General features: G+C 39.2%; 1 protein-coding gene across 1 annotated transcript; it reads right to left on the bottom strand.

Annotated features, from left to right (window-relative positions):
• Positions 1 to 1,941: 1,941 nt before the first annotated feature.
• On the bottom strand, positions 1,942 to 3,003 carry LOC114402029 (protein MAIN-LIKE 1-like). Its single transcript, XM_028364577.1, has 2 exons — positions 2,707 to 3,003; positions 1,942 to 2,595 (listed from the first exon to the last, which is right to left on the bottom strand). The coding sequence occupies exons 1-2, from the start codon at positions 3,001 to 3,003 to the stop codon at positions 2,047 to 2,049; spliced, it is 846 nt and encodes a 281-aa protein (XP_028220378.1). The 3' UTR covers positions 1,942 to 2,046.
• Positions 3,004 to 17,751: the final 14,748 nt, after the last annotated feature.

Raw genomic sequence — 17,751 nt, 5'->3', positions numbered from 1 at the left:
TAAACATCAGGAATCGTGAGTCCATCTAGACGTTGCCTGTACGTTGATACATGTAAGGACTTCAAAGAAGCCTTCGTAGCAATTAGGGGTGGAAATGAGCCGAGCTGCTTGTCGAGGGCCTTTGGCTCGACCTATGTAAGGCTTGGCTCGGCTCGGCTTGTTTACTATAAAGGTCAAGCTCAAGGTTTTTAAAAAGCCTTTTTAGATAAAAAGGTCAAGCTCAAACTATAAAAAAAAGCTTGTTAAGCTTGATAAGCCGGCTTGTTTAACTAACAATAATAATAACTTTATTTTATCAAATCTTATCTTATCCAAATTTTATTCTATCTAGATTTTATTTTATCCAGATTTTATTCAATCTAGATTTTATTTCATCCAATCTTATCTTATCTTGTCCAAATTTTATTTTATTTCGTTTATGGGCTTGGACTTAAAATAGATTTGTGAGCTTTGAGACTGAGGACCTATATAACAACACCAAGGTTTTAGTTTATGGAGTTTTTTTTCGGAGAGGAGAATAATTCTAGGATTTTAGAATTCCAATTTTTATTACTGTTCATGCACACTGTTCACGTAGAATAAAATTCATTTTCTACAATTTCGTTTCGGCTTCAATCTACAGTTTCATTTCTACTGATTAATGGAAGGCAAAGTCTCCAACATTGTTTTCTCTTGAGGATCAAGCACAACTCTCTTTGATGTTTTGTTATTACTATTGAATACATATCAGTTTTTCCATTTCACCAATTACTTTGTATTTGTTGCTATTAATCCATGCATGCTTAGTGCTTGATTAATTGTCTCTGCACTTAATTTACATTCATGCTTAATGATCAGTTTCGTTCATGATTAATTGGTGTATGTATTGTTTAATCACATAATGACAACTTTATGTTAATTTTCGCTTAGTAATTTAATTTAGGGTTGGATTAAGTGGTTGAACTGATTAAGGATAAATTCTCGTAATCTAGAATAAGAGACTTGCTCGTGAATAAAGGGGAAACATGTTTTAATTTTATTGTTTTCTAATTCAAATTTACTTGCTATTTAATTTACAAAAACAAACAACCCCCCAATTTGTTACTATTTTATTACTATCTATAATGAACATTTGGTTGATCATTGCTCGTTGGGAGACGACCTAGGATCACTTCCTAGATACTGCATTTTTAATGTTTATTTGATTCGGGTACGGCCTCGATCAATAGTATATAAGATATGGCTTGAGTAGACTAAGATGAAATTATTGTAGATATATTTTTTTAAAAAATATTTAATATAATTATATATTCAAAAATTGGATTAAAAATTGTTAATTTAACTAATAATAATTTTGTTTGGCTATATTAGTGTAAACCATCTCTAATCCATACATTTTTTAATATTATGCTCTTTTTATTTTCTTTTGATATACTTTGTGCTTTAACGACTTGAATTCAATATGATTTTGTTTATCAATTATTTTTGAATTTGTACATTACTTATATAAAATTTTACAAGTTTCTTTTTTTAGTTAATATTTCACTAGGTTTTAAAATAATTAATTAATCAAAGACGTCTTTAAGCAAGCTTTTAAATAGGCTCGTGGGCCAAGCCAGACTTTTATGTAAGCCGAGCCGAGCCTTAAAAAAAAGCCTATGACAGGTAATGAATCAAGCTCAAGCCTTACGTATTCAACTCAAGTCGAGCTCAAGCCTAGTAAAACTTGGCTTAGCTTGGCTTGGTTCATTTCCACCCCTAGTAGCAATCCACTGACATGCATGTGGTGAGATGTCATCGTAGTCCGAATCAGTCAAACACTCCGCAACTGAGGGAAAGTGCTCATATATCCAACACTACAAAGATTACATCAAAATAATACAAATGTCAAATGAACATTTTAAAAACATATTTAAAACATAGTCGTAATTAACTTATTAAAAACATATTAATTACCTGTAATAGAGTGATGTAACCAGCAAGCTATTGGTCGCCGCTTTTACAAGCATCATTCAAATTATCGTACATATGCACTAGGGCGGCAGCTCCCCATGCATAGCTTCTAGTCTAACTCAAGTCACAGAGAGTGTCTAAGAAAACAACATGAATATGGGTTGCACTCTTGTTAGCAAAAAGAGTGCAACCTAACAGATGCAGAAGATAGGCACGAGCTACAGCAGTCCAATGTCCGGCCTGACATCTCCTCTGATAAATATCTCGTAGCCAAGATAGGCGTACATATGCCCCATGACATTGTGTTGTCTCAGCTCTAGCTTCCTCTCTAGAGACTTCAAGTAACTCCACCAACATCAACACAACTTCGTCGACGTGTAGAGGCTCGAAGGTATGGAAGGCGCCTATAATTGGCAGATGAAGCAGAGACGCCACATCATCCAATGTGATGGTCAGCTCCCCAACAGGAAGATAGAAACTGCTAGTTTCCTTATGCCACTGTTCCACAAAAGCGGATATAAGTCCTCGATCGCCAGTGTCTACTGAACATGCGATCAAAGGACTTAATACTGTGGCAGCAACTAGCCCTTCTATTTCTGGAGTAGGCTTTCCAAATTTATGAACCTTCTTGTCATAGGAGGATAACTTCAATTCAGGATGTTCCTGCAAAAAAGAAAAAATTAAATGATTCGACAACTCATAAACATAATAATGATAATTATGACAAATTTAAATAATAACAAATACTTAACAAATAACTTAAATTTTAAATACCTCTCCATTCCATACGATGACTGCAACATGGTCATCATACTCTGTCAGCACTAATGGGTCACGCGACCCACCTGGAAATACCTCACGATCATGACCAGTTTCTGCACCTTGTGCATGTACATCTCCAGCTACCACAGGCTCATCCTTAGCAATAGGGGCAGCTTCTCGTTGCCTACGTGCGAATGCTGTAGGCCTTCGCCGTTGGGGAACATCATCTGAATCATGACGATCCTCTCTCCCCAGGGCTCTGCCTATAACCCTACCTAAGGCACGACCTAACCTTCTGGTTCTAACCATGATCTGCAAATGTTGACGCACATGTATTTTTTTTGTCAAATTCAATATTTACTATTCAAATTAACATATGACTACAAAACCCTAAACCCTAAACCTTAACCCCTCCACCCTCAACCCTAAACATCTCCAAAATGTCTAAATATGAATAACATACGACTACTAACATTTTGGTCAAATCTTCATTCCATTACTAAACCACACAAATTCATCACAATATAAGCTTGTTCAAAGAAAATAGAATTAAACAACTTATACCCTTCAATCCTAGGCAAGCAAGATTTTGAACTACTGTACAAGGAATTATCTAAATTTCAACCAAGAAATTAATCTATAGTCATGTTGGTAAATAGAAATCATTGCTAATACTAAATAATAATAAATTTTAACAAAGCCAATAAGCAGACAGGAATATTCAGTTTTTAAATGTGAATTGTAATGCGACAAGGATGTGCCACACTGACTAAACCATCAGGGTATGAAAATTTATTTCAATTGTATCACTGTGTGTTTATCTTTTGCAGACTGATATACATTCTATCTACAGCCAGCCAAATATGCGTTATGCTAAAATTTCTGGCCAGGTTTTTGTAAGGAAATTAGATTACATAAACTCTATAGTGTGTGCTTGTGCTCGTAAGTTGTTTGATTTTGAGGTCATTTTGGAAAGTCTTATTCGAAATCTATAGTAATTTGATTTATGAGATTTTGAACTTTTTTGCTTATTGGAATTTGTTTGTAGCAAGACTAATTGAGGAGGAGATGTTTGGGATTGGCAACTTATGTTGGATCTCTACAAAGGCAACATTAGAAGCTTCAAAGCGTGCAGAGTTTTTAATTATGCAAACAGGCATGACTTCTTTTGGGAAAGCATATTACAAAAACTATAGTGGCCTTGTGCCCAATGTATGTTTGTGGGATCTTATAGCTTGTGCTTCAATACATACATTCTTTCCCTTAACAAAATTGTTTTATAAGCATAGTTGTATCACAACTTATGTTGAAGAGTTTTGTACAGCTTGCAATGAAGCTTGAAGCACTTCGAGATGAGTATATGCGTTATGCTACAGAGAAGTGCTCATATATGCTAAAAGAGTACCATTTGGCTGTTGAGACAATCACAGGTCTGGTTCTCTTGTGAATTTTTTATTAACAAATGAACTATCCCTTTTGGGAGTTATTTGGATTAGTTCATGATAATTAAGACCTGCTTTTAGGATTTAAGTTTTGCTTGTTTTGCATATATTTTGCTTGAAAAGGGGCAAATCAAAGTTGAGGAGATTTGGGACATTTATAGGGGTGCTCCTTGTGTAGCTCAGGTTAGATCTTAAACTAAAGTGGAGCATGTTGTTCCTATTTTATCAGTAGCTTGCCATTAACATTCTTATATGTGTGCTTGTGTGTGGAATTTTGATATTTTCCAATGGCACACATATTTGGTATATAATGCATGATTTGAAAGTATTCTCACATTTCAAGATAGTGATTAGACAAATGTTTATTACTTGTAACTCATAAGTCAGTCATATGTAGGATTATTTAAGCGATACGAACTTAAAAAAGTTTTTGTATGGCAGCCTCTACACACAATTTTTTATTCTTTCTAAAGCCCATAATACAAGGAAGTGCCACATTGGCTGAACCATCAGGGTATGAAAATTTATGTTAGTGCTTAGCTCTACTGAGTGTTTAAAAGATTGGCTAAGATTTTGTTAAAACATAAGCACTTAGACAATGAAGGAAAGCTGGAGTTGCTGCACATGATGTCCAACGTTATGTCAAGGAATCAGATTGGGCTGCACAATGCACAAGGCAAGATAAAATGTCAAATGAAGAATTGAAGCTGCAGGATCCACGATGTCGGATACAATGTCCTGACATCCTGCCCGAAAATACTGGACACATAAATCTGTTATATCTTTAACAGAGTGTGCAGGATCCACGATGTCGGACACGATGTCCTGACATCCGGCCCGAAAATACTGGACACATAAATCTGTTATATCTTTAACAGATTAATGTGCAGTTAGCAACAGATTTGGTGATCTATCTTTAGGAACGAATTAAAAGATAATTAAAGTTCGAATTACAAACTTGAATAGTTCGTTCAGGGATTAAAGATTAAAGATAAAAACTAAAAGATCAAACTGTATCTTTTAGATCTTTAAGTGCAGATTTTCAGGAAAGTGATAGATCTCATCCAGCACAAGTAGTTGCAGCCCAGAAACGCACACTGCTATATAAACATGAAGGCTGCACGAGTTTTCCACCAAGTCCGGGATTGAAGAGTTATTTTGTGAGTTTTGGGACTTGAGTGTTTTGTGAGCCACCTTGATGTTACTCTAACATCAAGTGTTGGACCTGAGTGTGTAGAGTTGATCTCTATAGTGTGTGGAGTTGATCTCTATTGTTCAGAGAGCAATCTCTGGTGTGTATTTGAATTAATTGTAAACACGGGAGAGTGTTTGAGAGGGAGTGAGAGGGGTTTCTCATATCTAAGAGTGGCTCTTAGGTAGAGATTGCACGGGTAGTGGTTAGGTGAGAAGGTTGTAAACAGTGGCTGTTAGATCTTCGAACTAACACTATTTTAGTGGATTTCCTCCCTGGCTTGGTAGCCCCCAGATGTAGGTGAGGTTGCACCGAACTGGGTTAACAATTCTCTTGTGTTATTTACTTGTTTAATCTGTTCATACGGTCATATACAAGCTGCATGTTCTGAAGCGCGATGTCGTGACATCCTGTACGACATCTGTCCCCAGTATCAGAATTTCAATTGGTATCAGAGCGGGCACTCGAAATCACTGAGTGAGATCTAGGGAGATAAATTCTGATGAACATGGAGAAAGAAGGAGGACCAGTGAACAGACCGCCAATTCTTGATGGAACCAACTATGAATACTGGAAAGCAAGGATGGTGGCCTTCCTCAAATCACTGGATAGCAGAACCTGGAAAGCTGTCATCAAAGGCTGGGAACATCCCAAGATGCTGGACACAGAAGGAAAGCCCACTGATGAATTGAAGCCGGAAGAAGACTGGACAAAAGAAGAAGACGAATTGGCACTTGGAAACTCCAAAGCTTTGAATGCTCTATTCAATGGAGTTGACAAGAATATCTTCAGACTTATCAACACATGCACAGTGGCCAAGGATGCATGGGAGATCCTGAAAACCACTCATGAAGGAACCTCCAAAGTGAAGATGTCCAGATTGCAACTATTGGCTACAAAATTCGAAAATCTGAAGATGAAGGAGGAAGAGTGTATTCATGACTTCCACATGAACATTCTTGAAATTGCCAATGCTTGCACTGCCTTGGGAGAAAGGATGACAGACGAAAAGCTGGTGAGAAAGATCCTCAGATCTTTGCCTAAGAGATTTGACATGAAAGTCACTGCAATAGAGGAGGCCCAAGACATTTGCAACATGAGAGTAGATGAACTCATTGGTTCCCTTCAAACCTTTGAGCTAGGACTCTCGGATAGGACTGAAAAGAAGAGCAAGAACCTGGCGTTCGTGTCCAATGATGAAGGAGAAGAAGATGAGTATGACCTGGATACTGATGAAGGGCTGACTAACGCAGTTGTGCTCCTTGGAAAACAGTTCAACAAAGTGCTGAACGGAATGGACAGGAGGAAGAAACCACATGTCCGGAACATCCCTTTCGACATCAGGAAAGGTAGTGAATACCAGAAAAGGTCAGATGAAAAGCCCAGTCACAGCAAAGGAATTCAATGCCATGGGTGTGAAGGCTATGGACACATCATAGCTGAATGTCCCACTCATCTCAAGAAGCAGAGGAAAGGACTTTCTGTATGTCGGTCTGATGATACAGAGAGTGAACAAGAAAGTGATTCTGACAGAGATGTGAATGCACTCACTGGGAGATTTGAATCTGCTAAAGATTCAAGTGATACAGATAGTGAAATCACTTTTGATGAGCTTGCAATATCCTATAGAGAACTATGCATCAAAAGTGAGAAGATTCTTCAGCAAGAAGCACAACTGAAGAAGGTCATTGCAAATCTGGAGGCTGAGAAGGAGGCACATGAAGAGGAGATCTCTGAGCTTAAAGGAGAAGTTGGTGTTCTGAACTCTAAACTGGAAAACATGACAAAATCAATAAAGATGCTGAATAAAGGCTCAGATATGCTTGATGAGGTGCTACAGCTTGGGAAGAATGTTGGAAACCAGAAAGGACTTGGGTTTAATCATAAATCTGCTGGCAGAATAACCATGACAGAATTTGTTCCTGCCAAAAACAGCACTGGAGCCACGATGTCACAACATCGGTCTCGACATCATGGAACGCAGCAGAAAAAGAGTAAAAGAAGAAAAAGAAAGAAGTGGAGGTGTCACTACTGTGGCAAGTATGGTCACATAAAGCCCTTTTGCTATCATCTACATGGCCATCCACATCATGGAACTCAAAGTAGCAGCAGCAGAAAGAAGATGATGTGGGTTCCAAAACACAAGATTGTCAGTCTTGTTGTTCATACTTCACTTAGAGCATCAGCTAAGGAAGATTGGTACCTAGATAGCGGTTGTTCCAGACACATGACAGGAGTTAAATAATTCCTGGTGAACATTGAGCCCTGCTCCACTAGCTATGTGACATTTGGAGATGGCTCTAAAGGAAAGATCATTGGAATGGGAAAGCTAGTTCATGATGGACTTCCTAGTCTGAACAAAGTACTGCTGGTGAAGGGACTGACTGCAAACCTGATCAGCATCAGTCAGTTGTGTGATGAAGGATTCAATGTAAACTTCACAAAGTCAGAATGCTTGGTGACAAATGAGAAGAGTGAAGTTCTAATGAAGGGCAGCAGATCAAAGGACAACTGTTACCTATGGACACCTCAAGAAACCAGCTACTCCTCCACATGTCTATTCTCCAAAGAAGATGAAGTCAAAATATGGCATCAAAGATTTGGACATCTGCACTTAAGAGGCATGAAGAAAATCATTGACAAAGGTGCTGTTAGAGGCATTCCCAATCTGAAAATAGAAGAGGGCAGAATCTGTGGTGAATGTCAGATTGGAAAGCAAGTCAAGATGTCCCACCAGAAGCTTCAACATCAGACCACTTCCAGGGTGCTGGAACTACTTCACATGGACTTGATGGGGCCTATGCAAGTTGAAAGCCTTGGAGGGAAGAGGTATGCCTATGTTGTTGTGGATGATTTCTCCAGATTTACCTGGGTCAACTTTATCAGAGAGAAATCAGACACCTTTGAAGTATTCAAGGAGTTGAGTCTAAGACTTCAAAGAGAAAAAGACTGTGTCATCAAGAAAATCAGGAGTGACCATGGCAGAGAGTTTGAAAACAGCAGGTTTACTGAATTCTGCACATCTGAAGGCATCACTCATGAGTTCTCTGCAACCATTACACCACAACAAAATGGCATAGTTGAAAGGAAAAACAGGACTTTGCAAGAGGCTGCTAGGGTCATGCTTCATGCCAAAGAACTTCCCTATAATCTCTGGGCTGAAGCCATGAACACAGCATGCTACATCCACAACAGAGTCACACTGAGAAGAGGGACTCCAACCACACTGTATGAAATCTGGAAAGGGAGGAAGCCAACTGTCAAGCACTTCCACATCTTTGGAAGTCCATGTTACATTTTGGCAGATAGAGAGCAAAGGAGAAAGATGGATCCCAAGAGTGATGCAGGAATATTCCTGGGATACTCTACAAACAGCAGAGCATATAGAGTATTCAATTCCAGAACCAGAACTGTGATGGAATCCATCAATGTGGTTGTTGATGATCTAACTCCAGCAAGAAAGAAGGATGTCGAAGAAGATGTCAGAACATCGGGAGACAATGTAGCAGATACAGCTAAAAGTGCAGAAAATGCAGAAAACTCTGATTCTGCTATAGATGAACCAAACATCAACCAACCTGACAAGAAACCCTCCATTAGAATCCAGAAGATGCACCCCAAGGAGCTGATTATAGGAGATCCAAACAGAGGGGTCACTACAAGATCAAGGGAGATTGAGATTGTCTCCAATTCATGCTTTGTCTCCAAAATAGAGCCCAAGAATGTGAAAGAGGCACTGACTGATGAGTTCTGGATCAATGCTATGCAAGAAGAATTGGGGCAATTCAAAAGGAATGAAGTTTGGGAGCTAGTTCCTAGACCCGAGGGAACTAATGTAATTGGCACCAAGTGGATCTTCAAGAACAAAACCAATGAAGAAGGTGTTATAACCAGAAACAAGGCCAGACTTGTTGCTCAAGGCTACACTCAGATTGAAGGTATAGACTTTGATGAAACTTTCGCCCCTGTTGCTAGACTTGAGTCCATCAGATTGTTACTTAGTGTAGCTTGCATCCTCAAATTCAAGCTGTACCAGATGGATGTGAAGAGCGCGTTTCTGAATGGATACCTGAATGAAGAAGTCTATGTGGAGCAGCCAAAGGGATTTGTAGATCCAACTCATCCAGATCATGTATACAGGCTCAAGAAGGCTCTCTATGGATTGAAGCAAGCTCCAAGAGCTTGGTTTGAAAGGCTAACAGAGTTCCTTACTCAGCAAGGGTATAGGAAGGGAGGAATTGACAAGACTCTCTTTGTCAAACAAGATGCTGAAAACTTGATGATAGCACAGATATATGTTGATGACATTGTGTTTGGAGGGATGTCGAATGAGATGCTTCGACATTTTGTCCAACAGATGCAATCTGAATTTGAGATGAGTCTTGTTGGAGAGCTGACTTATTTTCTGGGACTCCAAGTAAAGCAGATGGAAGACTCCATATTCCTCTCACAAAGCAAGTATGCCAAGAACATTGTCAAGAAGTTTGGGATGGGAAATGCCAGTCATAAAAGAACACCTGCACCTACTCACTTGAAGCTGACAAAAGATGAAGCTGGCACCAGTGTTGATCAAAGTCTGTACAGAAGCATGATTGGGAGCTTACTATATTTAACAGCTAGCAGACCTGACATCACCTATGCAGTAGGTGTTTGTGCAAGATATCAAGCCAATCCCAAGATAAGTCACTTGAATCAAGTAAAGAGAATTCTGAAATATGTAAATGGAACCAGTGACTATGGGATTATGTACTGTCATTGTTCAGATTCAATGCTGGTTGGGTATTGTGATGCTGATTGGGCTGGAAGTGCAGATGACAGAAAAAGCACTTCTGGTGGATGCTTCTATCTGGGCAACAATCTTATTTCATGGTTCAGCAAGAAGCAGAACTGTGTGTCCCTATCTACTGCAGAAGCAGAGTATATTGCAGCAGGAAGCAGCTGTTCACAACTAGTTTGGATGAAGCAGATGCTGAAGGAGTACAATGTCGAACAAGATGTCATGACATTGTACTGTGACAACATGAGTGCTATTAATATTTCAAAAAATCCTGTTCAACACAGCAGAACCAAGAACATTGACATTAGACATCACTATATTAGAGATCTTGTTGATGATAAAGTGATCACACTAAAGCATGTTGACACTGAGGAACAAATAGCAGATATTTTCACAAAGGCATTGGATGCAAATCAGTTTGAAAAACTGAGGGGCAAGCTGGGCATTTGTCTGCTAGAGGATTTATAGCAATTACTGTTATCTGAATGTGCTCAAACGATTATAGCACATTCACTACTGGGCCGAAACAGATTTGACCGTTGCTTCACACGTCCCTCTACATTCCGCATTCAAATTTACATTTTAGTGGTAATCTCGTTTTCAGCATTCCACAACAGCTCTCAGATTTTCACGAAACCATTTCAAAAGCTCTGCTTCTCCATGGCTACCTCACCAAAAGATACTGCAGCTCCTGGTTCACCCTCTGTACCATCATCTCCGCACCAGGAACAACCTGAATTCAACATCCAACCCATACAAATGATTCCTGGTCAAGCCCATGTTCCTGAGAAACTGGTCCCCAAAAGACAACAGGGAGTGAAGATTTCTGAAAACCCTAGCCCTGCAACAAGTCCTAGGGAAGTAGACCCGGAGATGGATAAGAAGATCCGCAGTATTGTGAGTAACATTCTGAAAAATGCTTCTGTGCCTGATGCTGATGAAGATGTTCCAACATCCTCCACCCCGAATGTTTCTGTGCCTGATGTTGATAAAGATGTTCCAACATCTTCCGCTGCAAATGCTGAAGCCCTCCCTTCACCCAGTGAAGAGGAATCAACAGAAGAAGAAGATCAAGCCACAGAGGAGACCCCTGCACCAAGGGCACCAGAACCTGCTCCAGGTGACCTCATTGACCTTGAAGAAGTAGAATCTGATGAGGAACCCATTGCCAACAAGTTGGCACCGGGCATTGCAGAAAGATTACAAAGCCGAAAGGGAAAAACCCCCATTAAGAGGTCTGGACGAATCAAAACTATGGCACAGAAGAAGAGCACTCCAATCACTCCTACCAAATCCAGAAGGAGCAAAGTTGCAATCCCCTCCAAGAAGAGGAAAGAAATTTCCTCATCTGATTCTGATGATGATGTCGAACTAGATGTCTCGACATCAAAGAGGGCCAAGAAATCTGGGAGAAAGGTGCCTGGAAATGTTCCTGATGCACCATTGGACAACATCTCTTTCCACTCCATTGGCAATGTTGAAAAGTGGAAATATGTGTATCAACGCAGACTTGCGGTTGAAAGAGAACTGGGAAGAGATGCCTTGGCTTGCAAGGAGATCATGGACCTCATTAAGGCTGCTGGACTGATGAAAACTGTCACCAAGTTGGGAGATTGCTATGAAAGTCTAGTAAGGGAATTCATTGTCAACATTCCCTCTGACATAACAAACAGAAAGAGTGATGAGTATCAGAAAGTGTTTGTCAGAGGAAAATGTGTTAGATTCTCCCCTGCTGTAATCAACAAATACCTGGGCAGACCTACTGAAGGAGTGGTGGATATTGATGTTTCTGAGCATCAGATTGCCAAGGAAATCACTGCCAAACGAGTCCAGCATTGGCCAAAGAAAGGGAAGCTTTCTGCAAGAAAGCTAAGTGTGAAGTATGCAATCCTGCATAGGATTGGCGCTGCAAACTGGGTACCCACCAATCATACTTCCACTGTTGCCACAGGTTTGGGTAAATTTCTGTATGCTGTTGGAACCAAGTCCAAATTTAATTTTGGAAACTATATTTTTGATCAAACTGTTAAGCATTCAGAATCTTTTGCTGTCAAATTACCCATTGCCTTCCCAACTGTATTGTGTGGCATTATGTTGAGTCAACATCCCAATATCTTAAACAACATTGACTCTGTGATGAAGAGAGAATCTCCTCTATCCCTGCATTACAAACTGTTTGAGGGGACACATGTCCCAGACATTGTCTCGACATCAGGGAAAGCTGCTGCTTCAGGTGCTGTATCCAAGGATGCCTTGATTGCTGAACTCAAGGACACATGCAAGGTGCTGGGGGCAACCATCAAAGCCACCACAGAGAAGAAAATGGAGCTGGAACGGCTGATTGAAAGACTCTCAGAAAGTGGCATTGATGATGGTGAAGCAGCTGAGGAAGAAGAAGCAGTTGAGCAAGAAGAAGATGCAGCAGAGGATACAAAATCAGATGATGATGATTCTGATGCCACCCCATGACCATCAGACCTTTATTTTTGCTTTTTACTAGCTATAGGGGCATGTCCCTTTGAACAATTGATTGCTATTGGTCTGTAATATTTGCATGCATTCTACTTTTGTCAAATTCTGTCTAAAAAGGGGGAGTAATAGTATTATATGCATGATTTATGATTTTGAGTAAGTAGGATACGATGTATGCATGATTCATGATTTTGAGGGGGAGTTGTATGTATATGATTTTGAGGGGGAGACTGCTGCTGATGATGACTGATGTAAGCTACTGAAACTAGTAGCTGATAGAAGATGCTGCAGCAAGAGCATGGAGACAGGGGGAGCAGAACGCTGATGTCACATGAGATGTCTTGACATCCTGGAAAAGACTAGTAGCTGATAGAAGATGCTGCAGTGAACTGCTTCACAGCAGTAAGAGCATGGAGACAGGGGGAGCAGATAGCTGATGTCACGTGAGATGTCTTGACACCCTGGAAACGACTTGCAACTTGCAGAATTTTGGCTGTCGCCACTACAGATACCGCTGTGCTTGATTACTCTGATAATGAAAGTTGCTGATCCCACTTGCATAACTGCTCGTACCTGCTCAGGAAGTGTCTAAGTATGTTTTAGACAAAATTTGCCAAAGGGGGAGATTGTTAGTGCTTAGCTCTACTGAGTGTTTAAAAGATTGGCTAAGATTTTGTTAAAACATAAGCACTTAGACAATGAAGGAAAGCTGGAGTTGCTGCACATGATGTCCAACGTTATGTCAAGGAATCAGATTGGGCTGCACAATGCACAAGGCAAGATAAAATGTCAAATGAAGAATTGAAGCTGCAGGATCCACGATGTCGGATACAATGTCCTGACATCCTGCCCGAAAATACTGGACACATAAATCTGTTATATCTTTAACAGAGTGTGCAGGATCCACGATGTCGGACACGATGTCCTGACATCCGACCCGAAAATACTGGACACATAAATCTGTTATATCTTTAACAGATTAATGTGCAGTTAGCAACAGATTTGGTGATCTATCTTTAGGAACGAATTAAAAGATAATTAAAGTTCGAATTACAAACTTGAATAGTTCGTTCAGGGATTAAAGATTAAAGATAAAAACTAAAAGATCAAACTGTATCTTTTAGATCTTTAAGTGCAGATTTTCAGGAAAGTGATAGATCTCATCCAGCACAAGTAGTTGCAGCCCAGAAACGCACACTGCTATATAAACATGAAGGCTGCACGAGTTTTCCACCAAGTCCGGGATTGAAGAGTTATTTTGTGAGTTTTGGGACTTGAGTGTTTTGTGAGCCACCTTGATGTTACTCTAACATCAAGTGTTGGACCTGAGTGTGTAGAGTTGATCTCTATAGTGTGTGGAGTTGATCTCTATTGTTCAGAGAGCAATCTCTGGTGTGTATTTGAATTAATTGTAAACACGGGAGAGTGTTTGAGAGGGAGTGAGAGGGGTTTCTCATATCTAAGAGTGGCTCTTAGGTAGAGATTGCACGGGTAGTGGTTAGGTGAGAAGGTTGTAAACAGTGGCTGTTAGATCTTCGAACTAACACTATTTTAGTGGATTTCCTCCCTGGCTTGGTAGCCCCCAGATGTAGGTGAGGTTGCACCGAACTGGGTTAACAATTCTCTTGTGTTATTTACTTGTTTAATCTGTTCATACGGTCATATACAAGCTGCATGTTCTGAAGCGCGATGTCGTGACATCCTGTACGACATCTGTCCCCAGTATCAGAATTTCAATTTAGTAAACTGAAATATCCAAAGCCAATATCAACTAGTTCAAACAATTCAAACATAATACAATAGAAACCCTCAACACTAACCCTAAACCATCAATAGTAACCCTAAACCATCAACAGTAACCTAAACCCTAATAAGAAACATTTTTCAAAACAAAAATACCAATTTTACATTTTTTTATATTAAAAAAGGGTCATATGGATCAACTTGATCCGTATGCACAAACCTAATTCCTACTTGATCCGTATGTCTAAACATATTTCCTACTTCTAATGTGGATCAACTACATACGTACGAAATTAAAAACCAGGAACAGAAGTGATAACCATTAAAGGGGAGATGAAGCTTACCTCGACGGTGGAGCAGCCTGTTCAATGCACGTCCACAATGCTGACACCCAACGGAGGAGAAGAAGGATCAAAGGCCAACGAAAATGACACGGAGGGAAGAAGAATAGCAGCGGCGCAAATGGAAGCTTAGCTTGCTTGTGTACGTATAACATGAAATGTTGATGGGTGCACCAAAATCTTTTAAATTAAGGCCAGGGGTATTTTTGACCTTTCACATTAAATGTTGGGTGCACCTAGCATCACCCTCATAGAAAGCCTAAGTGTGAAAAGGAGAATTGTATGGGTCATAAACCCTTCCCTAACCATCACAATTCATATTTGCATTTGCAAAGGGACTCTCTCTTTTCTTTTTCTTCTCCAAGAGAGACTCAAATCCTATAAGCTTGAGGTATGGTGTTGGTAATCAAAGGAGATCATTTTCCTCTTTCTTTGATGTTGTTTGGTTGAGCCATGGAAGGGTAAGCACTTATTTTTCCTCCCTTAGACTCCATTTTTGTTTTCCTTCATAAAGCACTCAAAGGGGTTCATTATAGTACTCAATTATGTGGTTTTAATGTTGTTTATATTGGTTGATGGGTTTTGGGTTGTGTGGTGGCTGAGTGGTAGTGGGAAAGCTCTCATCTTAGACCCAAAGCCCTTTCTTTTTTCCTTTTCCTTTTCTTCCTCTCAAATATTATTCCTTGGTTTGTAGAGGTAAGGGGAGCTTACTTTGTTCTTGTTTTTTGCTGCCTTATGATGTATTAGAATGGTTATTATGTATTATGTTGATGGTTTGATGTTGATATATATGATTTTGAGAATTGGGTGTTAATTTAATGATATATATGCATATAAATGGAATTTGATGGTTGAGAATGTCTTATGCATGCTTGAATTCTTTGTGGTGATGTTCTCATAATATGGGATGGTATTAGATTTGAGAAAGTTGTGGTTTTTGGTGTGAAATTTGTATTCTTTGCTCCATTGAATCATTTTAGTCGATTATAAATTTTCTATAATTGATTAAAACAAGCCTAGAGGTTGAATTTTGGTTTAGCTCACACAAATAGTCGATTATGTGGTCTGGTAATCGACTATTTTAAGTTCCAAGGGTTGTATTTCATTTTAGGTTCACAAATAGTCGATTATTTGGTGTGATAATCGACTATTTATATCAATAACAACCCTTAGAACATTTCTACTAGATTTAGTCAACTGTAGTAAGACATAGTCGACTAAATCGACCAAAAGTCAATCTTCAAGAGGGAATTAGGGAAGATGATCTTCATGAAAGTTGTAGCCCTAGATGGTATCTAACTAATGGATTTGAATTTAATTTCAAACATTGTGTATAACTCTAGAAATGATTAAATTAGTGAATAAAGTCAAGTTGTCGATAATAAGTAAAAGTTTCATATAGATTGTGATTTTAGGCATAGTACGCTTCCAAACTAGATTTTTGGGTAAACATAAAAGTTATAAATAATTCTTAGATTTCAAATGAGACAAGAATCAACTTAATTGAGTTAGCATGTATTTATTTATCATGTTTATAATTTACGAAGGTCATAGACGCACAATAGAAAAGGGAGAAGATAGTAATTCAAAACTTATGAGATGTTTTGATAATCTTAAACATGAAGTAGAAAGTTGTTATAATGGTATAGTGGTGCATAATTATATGATTTGATTGATCTATGCTCTTATTGTTGATGAAATGAATTATATTGATGATGAGATAATTATATTGAATGATGATGTCTTGAGTTGTTGATGGAAGCTTGCTTGTGGAGCTTCTATGGAGGATGGATCTTTGAGCTTCAATGAGGTCCTTCAATGATGATTTTTCACCATGGAGATGCAGTGGAAGGCAAAGGAGAATAGGATAGGGGAGGCACCATCCACTAGGGAATAAGCCAAGGAAGAAGGAGCTTCACCACCAAGAATTGCCTTGGATAAGAAGCTTGAAGAGGATGCTTTAATGGAGGAAAAGAAAGAGAGAAGGGGGGAGCACGAAATTGAAGGAATAAAAGAGGGAGAGAAATGGAACTTTGAAGTGTATCTCATAAGACTTTCATTCATCAAAGTTACAACAAGTGTTTCACATGCTTCTATTTATAGACTAGGTAGATTCCTTGAGAAGCTTTATTGAGAAAACTTCCTTGAGAAACTTCTTTGAGAAAACTTCCTTGAGAAGCTAGAGCTTAGCTACACACACCCCTCTCATAACTAAGCTCACCTCCTTGAGAAGCTTCCTTAAGAAGATTCCTAAAGAAGCTAGAGCTTAGCTACACATATCTCTCTAATAGCTAAGCTCACCTCCTTGAGATGAGAAGCTAGAGCTTAGCTACACACCCCCTATAATAGCTAAGCTCATCTCCATGACAAAAAAACATGAAAATACAAAAAAAAGTCCTTATTACAAAGACTACTCAAAATGCCCCGAAATACAAGGCTAAAACCCTATACTTCTAGAATGGCCAAAATACAAGGCCCAGACGAAGGAAAAACCTATTCTAATATTTACAAAGATAAGCAGGCTCATACTTAGTCCATGGGCTCGAAATCTACCCTAAGGCTCATGAGAACCCTAGGGCCTTCCCTTGGATCTCTAGCCCAATCTACTTGGAGTCTTCTACCCAATGCCCTTGCGGGGTAGGATTGCATCAGTTGTGTTGGTTGATTTCTTAATTATGACATGAGCATCAATTGATGAGGTGAATGTGGTGACATTGATAAGATTGATAATAATCTTGTCTTGTAATCATCCATATATGTTGGAACTTGGAAGGGTTAGCTATGGCCTTTGGGAAGGTTTTTGTTGAAATGAAAATGGTATACTTAGGAGGGTTGGTTCCATGCTAGAACTCTACCTCACTAAAGCAACCCAGGGGTCTCGCCTAGTGAGCTATCTTCCCAAGTATCACCCCTATGTTTTGACTTCGAATGACATGTCGGAGTGGTGAGAACTACATCTCAAGAGGTTCAATGTATATGGGATGAATTGTTGTTGATGGTGAAACTTAGATCCTTGAGGCCAACTATAAGTAAGATGGTAGGTACGGAGGTGTCGTATCTTAAACCTCAAGGAATCCGAATTTAGTTGTT

The sequence above is a fragment of the Glycine soja genome, chromosome 20, assembly GCF_004193775.1.
Source record: "Glycine soja cultivar W05 chromosome 20, ASM419377v2, whole genome shotgun sequence".
In the NCBI taxonomy this organism is placed as follows: Eukaryota; Viridiplantae; Streptophyta; class Magnoliopsida; order Fabales; family Fabaceae; genus Glycine; species Glycine soja.
The sequence above is the reverse complement of the archived record's forward strand: the minus strand, read 5'-3'. Positions and strand labels throughout refer to the sequence as shown.

Excerpts from the sequence above, each read along its gene's own strand:
- LOC114402029 (XM_028364577.1), bottom strand. The coding sequence starts at position 3,003 with ATGGTTAGAACCAGAAGGTTAGGTCGTGCCTTAGGTAGGGTTATAGGC. Across the intron at positions 2,596-2,706 it reads TCATCGTATGGAATGGAGAG|GAACATCCTGAATTGAAGTT; the intron begins GTATTTAAAATT and ends TCTTTTTTGCAG.